This window comes from Muntiacus reevesi, chromosome 3 (assembly GCF_963930625.1).
Source record: "Muntiacus reevesi chromosome 3, mMunRee1.1, whole genome shotgun sequence".
NCBI lineage: Eukaryota > Metazoa > Chordata > Mammalia > Artiodactyla > Cervidae > Muntiacus > Muntiacus reevesi.
In genome coordinates, this window is record NC_089251.1 from 54908054 (window position 1) to 54921852 (window position 13799).

General features: G+C 42.8%; 1 protein-coding gene across 1 annotated transcript in view; it reads right to left on the bottom strand.

Moving 5' to 3' along the window:
- ST3GAL5 (ST3 beta-galactoside alpha-2,3-sialyltransferase 5) overlaps positions 1–13799 on the bottom strand; it is a 62259-nt gene that overhangs the window by 18036 nt on the left and 30424 nt on the right. Inside the window, exon 3 of the mRNA XM_065929125.1 lies at positions 10006–10120. Coding sequence (XP_065785197.1) covers positions 10006–10120 — 115 coding nt within the window. The remainder of the gene's footprint in view (positions 1–10005; positions 10121–13799) is intronic.

Below are 13799 nucleotides of genomic sequence, written 5' to 3' on the forward strand. Positions count from 1 at the left end.
CGTGCGCGCACGCGCGTGAGTGTGTGTGTGTGTGTGTGTGTGTGTGTGTGGTCCTCTATTTGCTGGGATATTTATTTTTAGTATTGAATATGTCTTTTGAACCGTGTCAGTACTGTTACGAGGATTATTATTGCTGTATACAGTTCTAAATGTTTGCCTCAACTATGTTTCTTTCTCAAAGTTATGTCTGATTTTTGCATGATAAAATTTTTGTAGAAACAATTCTCTGAATATAGCAGAATCCCCTCCCTATTTTTAAAATTACAGCTTCAAAAAGTTTTTAGTACTGGAAAAAGCACACTGTTTATATCTTTTATATCTTGAGGATCTGGCCCCGTGCCTGGAGAAGGGAAGTGATGTTTTTGGAACCTCGAACAATGCTGCAGACATAGTCACAGTCTCAGGTCACCAGCATGACACCGAGGACACCTCACAAGACAGTCCTATCTTCATTTTGTGGGTTCAGGGTGGTTCACCCAGAAGGACACAGCTGAGCTGGCAGGTCACCTAGTCTGATCGCCTCCCAGGCTCCTATGATCCTAGCCTCTGCCCACAGAGAGCAGCTGACAGTCACCATTGAGAGCAAGAGTCTGAACTGGCATCTTTGCAAGGAATCAGTGAGAAAGCCAAGCAAGAAGCCAGCTGTGACCCAAGAAGACCCTGAATGGAGGCCTCACATGATCAGGCCTCCAAGTTCAGTGACACTCTGCAATCACTGGCACTTAACGCCAGACTGTGCGGGCAGGGCAAGCAGAGGGACCATGTGTACTGTACACACTTGTCTCTAGACCCCAGGCCTCAGAGTTATTGACAACAGTTTTTAGAGAACAAAAGGTCTAATTCTTCACTACGGAAGCATATCCCAAGCATCTTGTTTTACAAATCTCCTGGGATAAAAAAGAACGTCGGAAAAGTATCAGGAGACAGAAGCCTCATGACTGACTCAGGACCGGAAAGAGAGGTTAGGTGATGGAATCAGAGACCAGAGCGTGACTCTTCTGGCCGACGAATTTTCTCTTTAATTTGAAAGCAGTGAAATTTCCATTCTGGCAGAGAGTCCCATCTCAGGCTTCAAAGTGAATTTTCTAGACCATGAGCAGAGCACCTTCTGATGGTGACCCCTCCTGTCCTTCATTCATAGCAGGTGCAATAAATCCATCCCAGAGACAATGTTCTCAGTGCCACTGGAAATGACCAAAACCACAGCAATTCCTTTTCCTCTTTTGTTTCAATTTGTTGAAACATGTTGTAACACGCCCCACAAAAGTCTCAGCCTCCCTCCTTCCTCTTCCCGGCTTCAAAGCTCAGAAGAAAAATGCCAGGGAGGATAGCTCGCCTTGCAGAGCTGTAGTCAAGACCGGAAGCATCACAACGTCCCTCTTCTCTGCTGCAGACAGCACCAAAGCTGGAAGCTGGAGCAGGCTGCTGAGGAAGGACACGGTGAGTCTGTCTGACATCCATTCCTGAGTGAGGACCACTGCCAAGCAGAGGACTGTGGACTCTCTCAAAGACACAGGAAGGCCCCTTTGCTCCCGAATCAACACAGGGACACAGGAGATTCAGTTTCTGAAAGACTTCCAGGCTGAGTTTGCTGACTGCCCATGACTGAGAATAAAAGACATCAGGCAGCTTCAGTTGTCAATGACATAGCCATCTGCCACGGAAAATCACTAAGTGAGAACCCACAGAGGGGTATTAAAAAGTGAATTTTCTTCAGGAGAATCTCCATGTTCAGTTCTACCCCATAATTTTTAGGACAGTCCTTCTCAGAAATATAGGTAAATGGCATAATTCTGAGTAAAAGGCAATGTTTTATTTATCGATTTAAACGTAGGACAGGGAGCAGTTTTTGGGTTGGAGGGGGATCTGAGGTCTGGAGCTGACCGGACACGTGTAGGAACCCAACTCAGCCACAGACAACATGAACTGAAGGTTTGGGTTACATTATGAAAGTTTCACTTCCATGTTTGTAAACTCTGGCTTAACACCCATGGGTTAGCTGTCTATAGCTTTTACCTGGTTAAAGGCAGAAAAATCTGAATAACCAAGTCACAGAGAGAATAGCATGATAAAATCTCAACCAGCCAATGGTTGCCTGGGGCTGGTAGTTGAGGGTAGGGACTGGCCACAGAAGGGGTGAGAGGGAATTAACATGTGATGAAATGTTCTCAATGGGATTGTGGTGATGGAGGTATACCTATAAACTTACTAGATGCTCCTTCTAGAACTAACACTCAGAAAAGATGCCCTTTTCATCATAGGGGACTGGAATGCAAAAGTAGGAAGTCAAGAGACACCTGAAGTAACAGGCAAATTTGGCCTTGGAGTACAAAATGAAGCAGGGCAAAGGCTAACAGAGTTTTGCCAAGAGAATGCACTGGTCATAGCAAACGCCCTCTTTCAACAAAACAAGAGAAGACTCTACACATGGACATCACCAGTCAATACTGAAATCAGATTACATTCTTTGTAGCCAAAGATGGAGAAGCTCTACACAGTCAGCAAAAACAAGACTGGGAGCTGACTGTGGCTCAGATCATGAATTCCTTATTGCAAAATTCAGACCTAAATTGAAGGAAATAGGGAAAACTACTAGACCATTCAGGTATGACCTAATCAAATCCCTTACGATCATACAGTGACAGTGACAAATAGATTCAAGGGATTAGATCTGATAGACAGAGTGCCTGAAGAACTATGGACAGAGGTTTATGACATTGTATAGGACCATTCCCAAGAGAAAGAAATGCAAAAAGGCAAAATGGTTGTCTCAGGAGGCCTTACAAATAGCTGAGAAAAGAAAAGAAGTGAAAGGCAAAGGAGAAAAGAAAAGATAGACCCATTTGAATGCAGATCTCCAAAGAATAACAAGGAGAGATAAGAAAGTCTTTCTCAGTGATCAGTGCAAAGACATAGAGGAAAACAACAGAATTGGAAAGACTAGAGATCTCTTCAAGAAAATTAGAGATACCAAGGGAACATTTCATGCAAAGATGGCACAATGAAGGACAGAAATGGTACGGAGCTAACAGAAGCAGAAGACATTAAGAAGAGGTAGCAAGAATACACAGAAGAACTATACAAAAAAGACCTTAATGACCCAGATAACTATGATGGTGTGATTACTTACCTAGAGCCAGACATCCTGGAATGTGAAGTCAAGTGGGCCTTAGGAAGCATCACTACGAAAAAAGCTAGCGGAGGTGATGGGATTCCAGTTGAGCTATTTCAAATCCTAAGAGATGATGCTGTGAAAGTGCTACACTCAATATGCCAGCAAATTTGGAAAAGTCAGCAGTGGCCGCAGAACTGGAAAAGGTCACTTTTCATTCCAATGCTAAAGAACATCAAACTACCGCACAAGTCTCACATGCTAGCAAAGTAATGCTCAAAATTCTCCAAGCTAGGCTTAAACAGTACACGAACCGTTAACTTCCAGATGTTCAAGCTGGATTTAGAAAAGGCAGAGGAACCAGAGATCAAATTGCCAACATCTGTTGGATCATCAAAAGACCAAGAGAGTTCCAGAAAAACATCTATTTCTGCTTTATTGACTATGCCAAAGCCTTTGTGTGAATCACAACAAACTGTGGAATATTCTTCAAGAAATGGGAATACCAGACCACCTTACCTGCCTCCTGAGAAATCTGTCAAGAAGCAACAGTTAGAACCAGACATGGAACAATGGACTGGTTCCTAATTGGGAAAGGAGTATGTGAAGGCTGTATATTGTCACCCTGCTTATTTAACTTATATGCAGAGTACATCATGAGAAATGCTGGCCTGGATGAACCACAAGCTAGAATCAAGATTGCCGGGAGAAATATCCAATATCAACAACACTCCTCCAACTGGGTGCTTAAAAGGAGAAGGAGTAAGTCTTATGGCATGTATATTTTATCAAAAGACACTTTTAAGAAGAAAACAATCAGATGATCTGGATCTAGACCCAGTTCCAGATCTCTTTACCATAGTGTTGTTGTTCAGTCTCTGAGTTATGTCCGACTCTTTGCAGCATGCCAGGCTTCCTTGTCCTTCACCATCTCCCCAAATTTGCTCAAACTCATGTCAGTGATGCCATCCAACCATCTCATCCTCTGTCACCCCCTTCTCTTGATCTCAATCTTCTACAGCATCAGGGTCTTTTCCAGTGAGTTAGCTCTTCACATCAGGTGGCTAAAGTATTGGAGCATCAGCTTCAGCATCAGTCCTTCCAATGAATATTCAGGACTGATTTCCTTTAGGATTGACTGGTTTGATCTCCCTGCTATCATAGTGTAAACTTGGTTAAAGCATGAACCTGAGGTCTAGGCTTCAGTTTCCTCACCTCTATGAGACCACTGAAGGATGGTCGGGGGAAAGTAAGGACACCAGGGAGAGAAGGATCAGTTTGGAAGTGTGAATGCCTGGACTGATTTAAAACTCAGCCCAGGGTTACTCTGCTTAGTTCATTTTTTATTTATTTATTTTTTGGCTGCACTGTGTGGCATTTAGGATCTTAGTTTCCTGACCGGGGATTGAACCCAGGCCTTCTGCAGTGGAATCATGGAGTCCTAAGCACTGGACCACCAGGGAATAGTCTGCTTACTTTAGATATGTGAGTGTAGGTCTTTGGAGTCAGAGAAAAGACATAAACTTGGCCTTGATGAACAGCCCAGAATGCAGTCTCCAGGGTGATGATGTGTGGTCTTTAGATCCCAAGAGAAGGTCAAGTTCAAAATGGTGCTACCAAGCAGCCCCAACCTAAATTGATGTGACTATGACCTTGTCTCTCTTCAAATATCTCTTAAATGCAACTTGGTACCTGCACCACACACAAACTGTCCTAGCAATCCTGCAGAAACCACCGTCAGTCTTTTTGCACACGTTGCATATTAAGAGACATTTTAAATAGAAACTATAAAACCCACGGCAAACACTTGGCCACAGCCACACTTCCGCTGTACTCATACTGGTAGAATGTTCAGAGTCCAACCAGGTTATTGGCCTTGCAAGCTGCTGAATGCTGTCAACAAAGCTAACAGGGCCCCACCCACATGACTCTGAGATCTTCTGCTGATACACAACCACAATCATCAGATTCATCCAAGCGCTCTTGGTAGGACGGGTCAGTCTCCACCAAAGCCTAGACACAGAGATTTCTCTATAGGGAACTCATACTGAACAACATCTCCCAGCCATTCACACCAGCCAGTTTCCTGTCCGCTTCCTCTATAACGGGGACTTAGACAACGGTTTCTCTTCCTGTTCAGTGATGTGGGACCAGATATCAAATTTAGGAGCTGCTCAAAGTCTAGTCAAAGCTATGGTTTTTCCCATAGTCATGTATGGATGTGAGAGTTGGACCATAAAGAAGGCTGAGGGTTGAAGAATGGATGTTTTCGAACTGTGGTGCTGGAGAAGACTCTTGAGAGTTCCTTGAACTGCATGGAGATCCAACCAGTCAATCCTAAAGGAAATCAACCTGAATGTTCATTGGAAAGACTGATGGCTGAAGCTGAAGCTCTAATACTTAGGCCACCTGAGGAGGAGAGCCAGCTCATTGGAAAAGACCCTGATGTTGGGAAAGACTGAGGGCAGGAGAAGAAGGGGGCAACCGAGGATGAGATAGTTGGATGGCATCATCAGTGCAATGGACATGAGTTTGAGCAAACACCGGGAAATAGTGAAGGTCAGGGAAGCCTGGCACACGGAAGTCCATGGGGTCACAAAGAGTCGGACAGGACTGAGTGACTGAACAACAACAGAGTGGAATTCAAGGTTTCTCATGCTCTGGTCCTGTCTCCTTTCAGTCTCATATCCTGCTATTCCCCACCCAACATCCTTAGCAGCATCTAACTCTTGCTGTTTCTCTCCTTGGCCATGCTCACTGAGACAGGTGCTTTTTGGCACAGTCATGACCTCTGTGAGAAGCAGGGCATTTTGACAGAGTCAACAGTGCTAACATTTAAAAGTGTCAAGTAATAGAATAAAAGATGCCCCTCATCTTACCATGATTAGAGCAGGTTTTCACTTTCTACTTTATTAATTTCCAGACTGAGACTTGAACAAACCTGTTTGACTTACACAACCACATCTCCATTCCTCCTCCTTTCCACACAATTACAGGGCACTTTCTAATTGGAAAAGATAATGATCTTTTAGAAGTCTTTCAGAACTGGGTTGATGTGGCTGGTCCCTTGGGCTGCCTCCTGGGTCTCCATTTCCTGTCCCTTCCTCTTCAGGAACCACAGTGTCATCATCCCTTCTCCAGCAGGCAGTGGGGCTTGGGAGGCTGACCCTGCCCATTAGGGGCCCTGCCCCCTCCACCCCTGCTCAAGGACTAGTCAGGAATCCTTACTGAAGCCAACTGGGACCAGGCACTAGCACCCATGAGAGGCTGTTACTGGTTCAACAGTGAACTTAAGTTTAAAACTGGCCCCACCAGCCTAAAGGGGGAATTCGTGTTGCATGGCTTAGGGGGAAGAGGAGGGAGAGCTTTTTTTCTGTCTACTGGGAATTATGAAGAGTCAAAGAGGAGGTATCTGTCTTATTCCTCAAAGGAATATTAAATATAATGTGTATTACTGTAGGGAATTCCCAGGTGGCGCTAGTGGTAAACGACCCGCCTGCCAACGCATGAGACGTTAAAGATGCAGGTTCAATTCCTGGGTTGGGAAGATACCCTGGAGGAGAACATGGCAATCCACTCCAGTATCCTTGCCTGGATAATTCCATGGACAGAGGAACCTGGCGGGCTACAGTCCATGGGGTCGTAGAGTCGGACACGAATGAAGAGACTGAGCATGCACACACGCATGTTACTGTTAAATTGCCTGTTAAAGCTTAACCATGGGTTACCTGTGCAATCTGGAGTTCAAAGAGGAGACAGCACGCTGTGGTTCATGTAACCTCTCGCCTTCCTCTGGAGTTTAATACAGCTCAGTAATAAAAAGACAAATAACCCAGTTAAAAATCGGGTGGAGAATGTGAATAGACATTTCACATGTAGGTGAAGAGCTACACCTTAATTGTAGATTAAGGGGTTTTTTCCTGCCTGATACAGGCAGGGCTGGGGTGGTGGGGTGACCTGGGGGCTGAAGAGACTGGCAGGAGCCAAGTCATGCTCCTGGGATGAACTGAGTTGGCAAACATCTAAGGACAGAAACAGCAGGAAAGAAAGGCCCCATGATCACAAGACTCCTGAGACACAAGGGTTCTGCACAAGCCACATGTGCATTTATTATCTATGTTCTTTTCATGTACATGTTTATACCTCTTTGTCCCGCAAAAAAATCTGAGGCACTTCCAAGCATATACAGATTAGAAACACATGAGTAAAAACCAAAACTAGAAAAAGGGCTCTGTGCCTGCTATCTTACTGAACTCTGATGACCACTCCATTGCACACATGATGTTATCTGCTCCCCACAGTTGAGAAAATGGGGACTCCGAGGTTCAATCTCTGGGTCGGGAAGATCCCCTGGAGGAGGGCATGACACCCCATTTCAGTATTCTTGCCTGGAGAATCCCATGGACAGGAGAAGCCTGGAGGGCTGCAATGGTCCAAGGGGTCACAAAGAGTCAGACACAACTGAAGCAACTTAGCAGGCACGCACATCAAACAATTAAGTCATTTGCCCAAGGTCTCACTGTAACTGAGTGGCATTTAGATTTGAAACCAGGTCAAAGTTGAAGCTCTCTGCTCTCTGCTCTCTGCTCTCTGCATCACACTACCTATAACTTCTGGCTTCTTCTTTGTGGACACTTTCTACCCAGGTTGGAGCAGAGTCATCAGGAGCCTGCACTCTGAAACCACACTGCTGGGTCCAAGCCCTGACTCAAGCACTCAGGTAACCTTAGACAGGTTATTTAATCTTGCTGTTCCTACATATCCTCAGCTACAGGTAGGGGTAATAACAATAGCTTTATCTCCAGGACTATAATCAGGGTTAAATGAACTTCTATTGCGAAGTCATTTTTAGAACAGCTCCACAGTATATGCACTTCCCAGGTGATGCAGTGATGCAGGATATGCAAGAGACGTGGGTTCAATCTATGGGTTAGGAGGATCCCCTGGAAAAGGAAATGGCAACCCACTCCAGCATTCTCTCTTGGAAAATTCCATGGACAGAGGAGCCCGGTGAGCTACAATCCATCAGGTCACAGTCACAGACATGACTAAGTGTACACATGTGCGTGCACACACACACACACACACAATATACTAGATTAACTAAACTAACTAACTAAACTAAACATCATGCGAAATGCTGGGCTGGATGAAGCTCAAGCTGAAATCAAGATTGCCAGGAGAAATATCAATAACCTCAGATATGCAGATGACAGCACCCTTTTGGCAGAAAGTGAAGAAGAACTAAAGGACCTCTTGATGAAGGTGAAAAGAGGACAGTGAAAAAGCTGGCTTAAAACTCAACATTCACAAAAACGAAGATCATGGATCCAGTCCCATCATTTCACGGCAAATAAGACAGGAAACAATGGAAACAGTGCCAGACTTTATTTTCTTGGGCTCCAAAATCACTGCAGATGGTGACTGCAGCCATAAAATTAAAAGATGTTTGTCCTTGGAAGAAAAGCTATGACCAACCTAGACAGCACATGAAAAAACCAGAGACATTACTTTGCCAACAAAGGTTGGCATAGTCAAAGTTATGGTCTTTCCAGTAGTCATGTATGGATGTGAAAGGTGGGCCATAAAGAAAGCTGAGTGCCAAAGAATTGATGCTTTTGAACTGTGGTGTTGGAGAAGACTCTTGAGAGTTCCTTGAACTGCATGGAGATCCAACCAGTCAATGCTAAAGGAAATCAGTCCTGAATATTCATTGAAAGGACTGATGCTGAAGCTGATACTCCAATACTTTGGCCACCTGATGAGAAGAATGGACTCATTGGAAAAGACCCTGATGCTGGGAAAGATTGAAGGCAAGAGGAGAAGGGGATGACAGAGGATGAGATGGTTGGATGGCATCACTGACTCGATGGACATGAATTTGAGCAAGTTCTGGGAGTTGGTGATGGACAGGGAAGCCTGGCATGCTGCAGACCTTGGGGTCACAAAGAGATGGACACGGCTGAGTGACTGAACTGAAACTAAGTGTGAACTTGGGCCAGGAGCTTAACCTCTCAGGGCTTCATCTGTATGATGCAGAGAACACTGCATGACAATTAAATATAATTTAATTTATAAAGATAATATATGTAAAGCACCAATATGTGTCAGTCATCATTAATACCATGACACTTTACTAAAAATCATCTCATCTTTTGTCCAGGGCTGAACATTATCAGATAATTTGCAACTCCATCAGTGGAATTAGCATTTAATATGTCAATTGATTTAAAAAAAATAAATACACATTGAAGGAAAAATCCTGAAATACAATGTGAAATCATTAAAACAAAAAAATTAAACACAGAAATGACACACAATAGGAAAAGAATTTCTTCCTGATCTGCTTTAAGAACATGTACATTGATAGCATCACAGCATATTAACTTCACGAACCCCCAGGCCATAGGCCATCCAATCCATGATCTGTTAGAACTGGGCCACACAGTCAGAGGTGAGCAGCTGGCGAGCAAACAAAGTTTCATTTCTATTTACAGATGCTCCCCACTGCTCGCCTTACTGCTTGAGCTCCGCCTCTGTCAGATCAGCAATGATATTATAAATGTAATATGGTTGAATCATCCCAAAACTATCCCCATTCCCACCCCAGTCCATGGAAAAACTGTCTTCCACAAAACCCAACCCTGGTGCTCAAAAAGTTGAGGACCACTGCCCTACAGGATCAAACAGAACTCACGTTACCCCATGACTTCAGTGAATGAAGGAAGAACAAGGAGGGTGAGGTGGGTGCTTTGAAGTGCGAAGGTTAAGTGATTTCCCTTCTGCTTATAACTTCCATGAACATTTACTTACAGCACTTTAGAGATGATATTACTATTTAAGTATACATTTGGAAATATTCTAATTTAAACCACACTGATGGAATAGCTAACCTTTATGCGATCAGGATCCATGAAAGGCATTCTTTTCATGTCACATTCTTCAGTAGTATGATTTAACTTGAGGATATAAAAAAGGATCCACACTCCAAATACAAGCAGTGTACACCTAGAAAAAAAATTAATGAGGCACAATGACACTGTCATGGAATAATCAAGAGAGAACACGTGAAATAACTGAAAACCTAATCCAAATTGAGTTTGTCTGACATTGAGCAAGAAAGTACAGCCTTTAAGATGACCTTGTAGGGTGGCATTTCTTATTTTCTTAACAAGTTAAATGAGTCACTTATGACTGTCTTTGTTATAAACAAGAAAAAATTTTCTTCTGCAAAGGCACCACAGTAAAATCTGAATCACAGAAAAGATTACTGGACTTCAAAAAAAACTAATAAATTTTGAGCTTCAGAACCTCATCTTTAATCGTTTGCTACTTTAAAATAGCCCTTCAAATTCTGTAAGATTCCACTTACATGAGATGCGCCTAGTCAAAATTACAGAGACAGAACCTAGAATGTTGGCTGCCAGGGGCTAGAGGAAGCGGAGGATGGGGTAGTGTTAAATGGATACAAAGGATCAAGCTTTTCAAGATGAAAAAGAGTTCTGGAGGTGGGTGGTGTGATGTTGTATAACAGTGTGAATGTACCTAATGCCGATGAAACTGTACACTTAGAAATGGCTAGGACAGTAAATCTAAGATATTTTACCATAATTAAAAAAAACTGGGAGAAAATACTGTGAGCTCTTCCATAAAAAAAGAAAACAAAATAAACAATCTACTTATTAGTCTTCTAAAAAATTATACCCAGAAATGAGACAGAATGAGACAGTACCACTAGTCACCTTGAAGACTACCTGTCAAAACAATTTTTAAAACTCTGATAAATTTTTTAAAAAAGCCTAATAAATTCAAACTATTCTACAGTTAAATACACACACACACACACACACACACACACTGGGAGAAAAGAACTGAGTTTAGTCCTGGTTCTGGAAATCACACACACACACACACACACACACACACACTGGGAGAAAAGAACTGAGTTTAGTCCTGGTTCTGGAAATCACACACACACACACACACACACACACACACACACACTGGGAGAAAAGAACTGAGTTTAGTCCTGGTTCTGGAAATCACACACACACACACACACACACACACACACACACAGGGAGAAAAGAACTGAGTTTAGTCCTGGTTCTGGAAATCACACACACACACACACACACACACACACACACACACACACACACACACTGGGAGAAAAGAACTGAGTTTAGTCCTGGTTCTGGAAATCTCCTTCTTTTTGGCCAGGCCAAGAGGCTTATGAGATCTTAGCTCCCCAGCCAGGGACCGAACTTGGGGCCAGGCAGTGAAATGCCGAGTCCTAACTGCTGGACTGCCAGGGAATTCCTAAGAAATCTCGTTTTACTAAGCTTCCCAAGGGTTACTGACAAAGTAAAGGTTAAAAAAATTTAAATCAAGTTTAAGAAGCACTCCTTTAAATAATTTGTGTTATTGAAAAAACAAAGTGAAGGAATAACCTTAAGGGGAAAATAATCTATTTTGTAAAGAAAGGGACAGTTTAAAAAATACAGCATCTAGAATAGTATACTGTACACAATAGATGCAAAATATTTCCTAGTATCTGAGGATTATGACACAAGAAAGTATCACTGGGAAGTGGGAGGTGATATATGTATAATTATGGCTGATTTGCACTATTGTTTTTTTTTTCATTTATTTTTATTGGTTGGAGGCTAATTACAATATTGTAGTGGTTTTTGCCATACATTGACATGAATTAGCCATGGAGTTACATGTATTCCCCATCCTGATCCCCCCTCCCACCTCCCTCCCCACCCCATCCCTCTGGGTCTTCCCAGTACTCAGCCATTAAAAAGAATTCATTTGAATCAGTTCTAATGAGATGGATGAAACTGGAGCCCATTATACAGAGTGAAGTAAGCCAGGAAGATAAAGACCAATACAGTATACTAACGCATATATATGGAATTCAGAAAGATGGTAACAATAACCTTATATGCAAAAAAGAGACATAGATGTACAGAACAGACTTTTGGATTCTGTGGGGGAAGGCGAGGGTGGGATGTTTTGAGAGAACAGCATTGAAACATGTATGTTATCAAGGGTGAAACAGATCACCAGCCCAGGTTGGGTGTATGAGACAAGTGCTGGGGCTGGTGCACTGATTTGCACTATTGTACGGCAGAAACCAACACGACATTGTAAAGCAATTTCCCTCCAATTTAAAAACAAATTTACAAAAAGACTTCTTGATTCTCATTTCAATAGAATCCACCATGAAACCTGAACAAGTATCTTAATTCTTCTGTGGGATCAAATACAGAAGTGAGTGGGATGCAACCATTTGTGTAAAAGTGAGTGGGATGCACTCATTTGGGTAAAAATAGGTAAGTGAGTGGGATGCACCCGTTTGTGTAAAAATGGGTAAGTGAATGGGATACAACCATTTGTGTAAAAAACTGAAGGTGTGGGGAGGGAAATACACACACAGAGTATTTGTTACATACACAAGACTGGTAATACTAGTCACCTTTAAGTGGAAAGAGGAAGTGTGGGGAGCAGAGATGATAAGTATCTTTAATCTGTTTTGAATCTTGTGAAGGCAGTTATTACCTATTCCTTTCTTCAGCCCTCAGTAAAGGTATTATATTCACTGTATTAATAATTCCCTTATTTTGATTAGAAAAGAAAAAAAGTGGGAATTTCTTGACAGTCCATTGGTTAGGACTCCAAGCTTCCAATGCAGGGGATCAGGGGAACTAAGATCCCATAAATCATGCAGCATGGACGAAAAAAAAAAAGAGGAAGGAAGAAAAGATTAATAGCAGGTTCAGCGTCTACAGCACTATTTTGCTGCACTGTAATTCCTGACTCTGAGTGTGTCCCATCCACATTGTATGGAGTTGGGGTCCTGGGTCTATATCCCACTTGGTCAGTACCCCGCACAGGGCCAGGCATGTGGAAGCCTTGATAATTACTGGTTGATGATAAAAGGAGATGTTTAATATACACTTTCTTTTCTACCCATCTCCTTCCCAAATTAGTAAAATGAGATGAGAGACTAGATTTCAGGGTTGGATTTCTAACCAGAGACATGAAAAAAAGGGTAATTTACCACCTGGTTTTGCTGGTACCAAATAAAACCGAAAAGACTCCCCCTTTAACAATTCTTTCTCTTATTAATGACTTCCCAGGTGGCTCAGTGGTAAAGAATCTTCCTGTAGGTAGGAGCCCCAGGTTCAATTCCTGGGTTGGGAAGATCCCCTGGAAAAGGGAATAGCAACCCACTCTAGTACTCTTGCCAGGAAAATCCCAAGGACAGAGGAGTCTGGAGGGCTACAGTCCATGGGTTTGCAAAGAGTTAGATACATGACTGAACACACATGCTCACACTCACACTTCTTATTAGGATGGAAGGGTGACCTGGGTGGAATACTTGTCATGCTTTTTAGTGTTTAATGTTAAATGTTATTCAAATACCTGCAGGGCATTTTATTTATTTATTTTTTTTTTTAAATATTATTTTATTAGTTGGAGGCCAATCACTTTATAACATTTCAGTGGGTTTTGTCATACATTGACATGAATCAGCCATATAGTTACACGTATTCCCCATCCCGATCCCCCCTCCCACCTCCCTCCCCACCCGACTCCTCTGGGTCCTCCCAGTGCACCAGGCAAGAGCACCTGACTCATGCATCCCACCTGGGCTGGTGGTCCGTTTCACCAT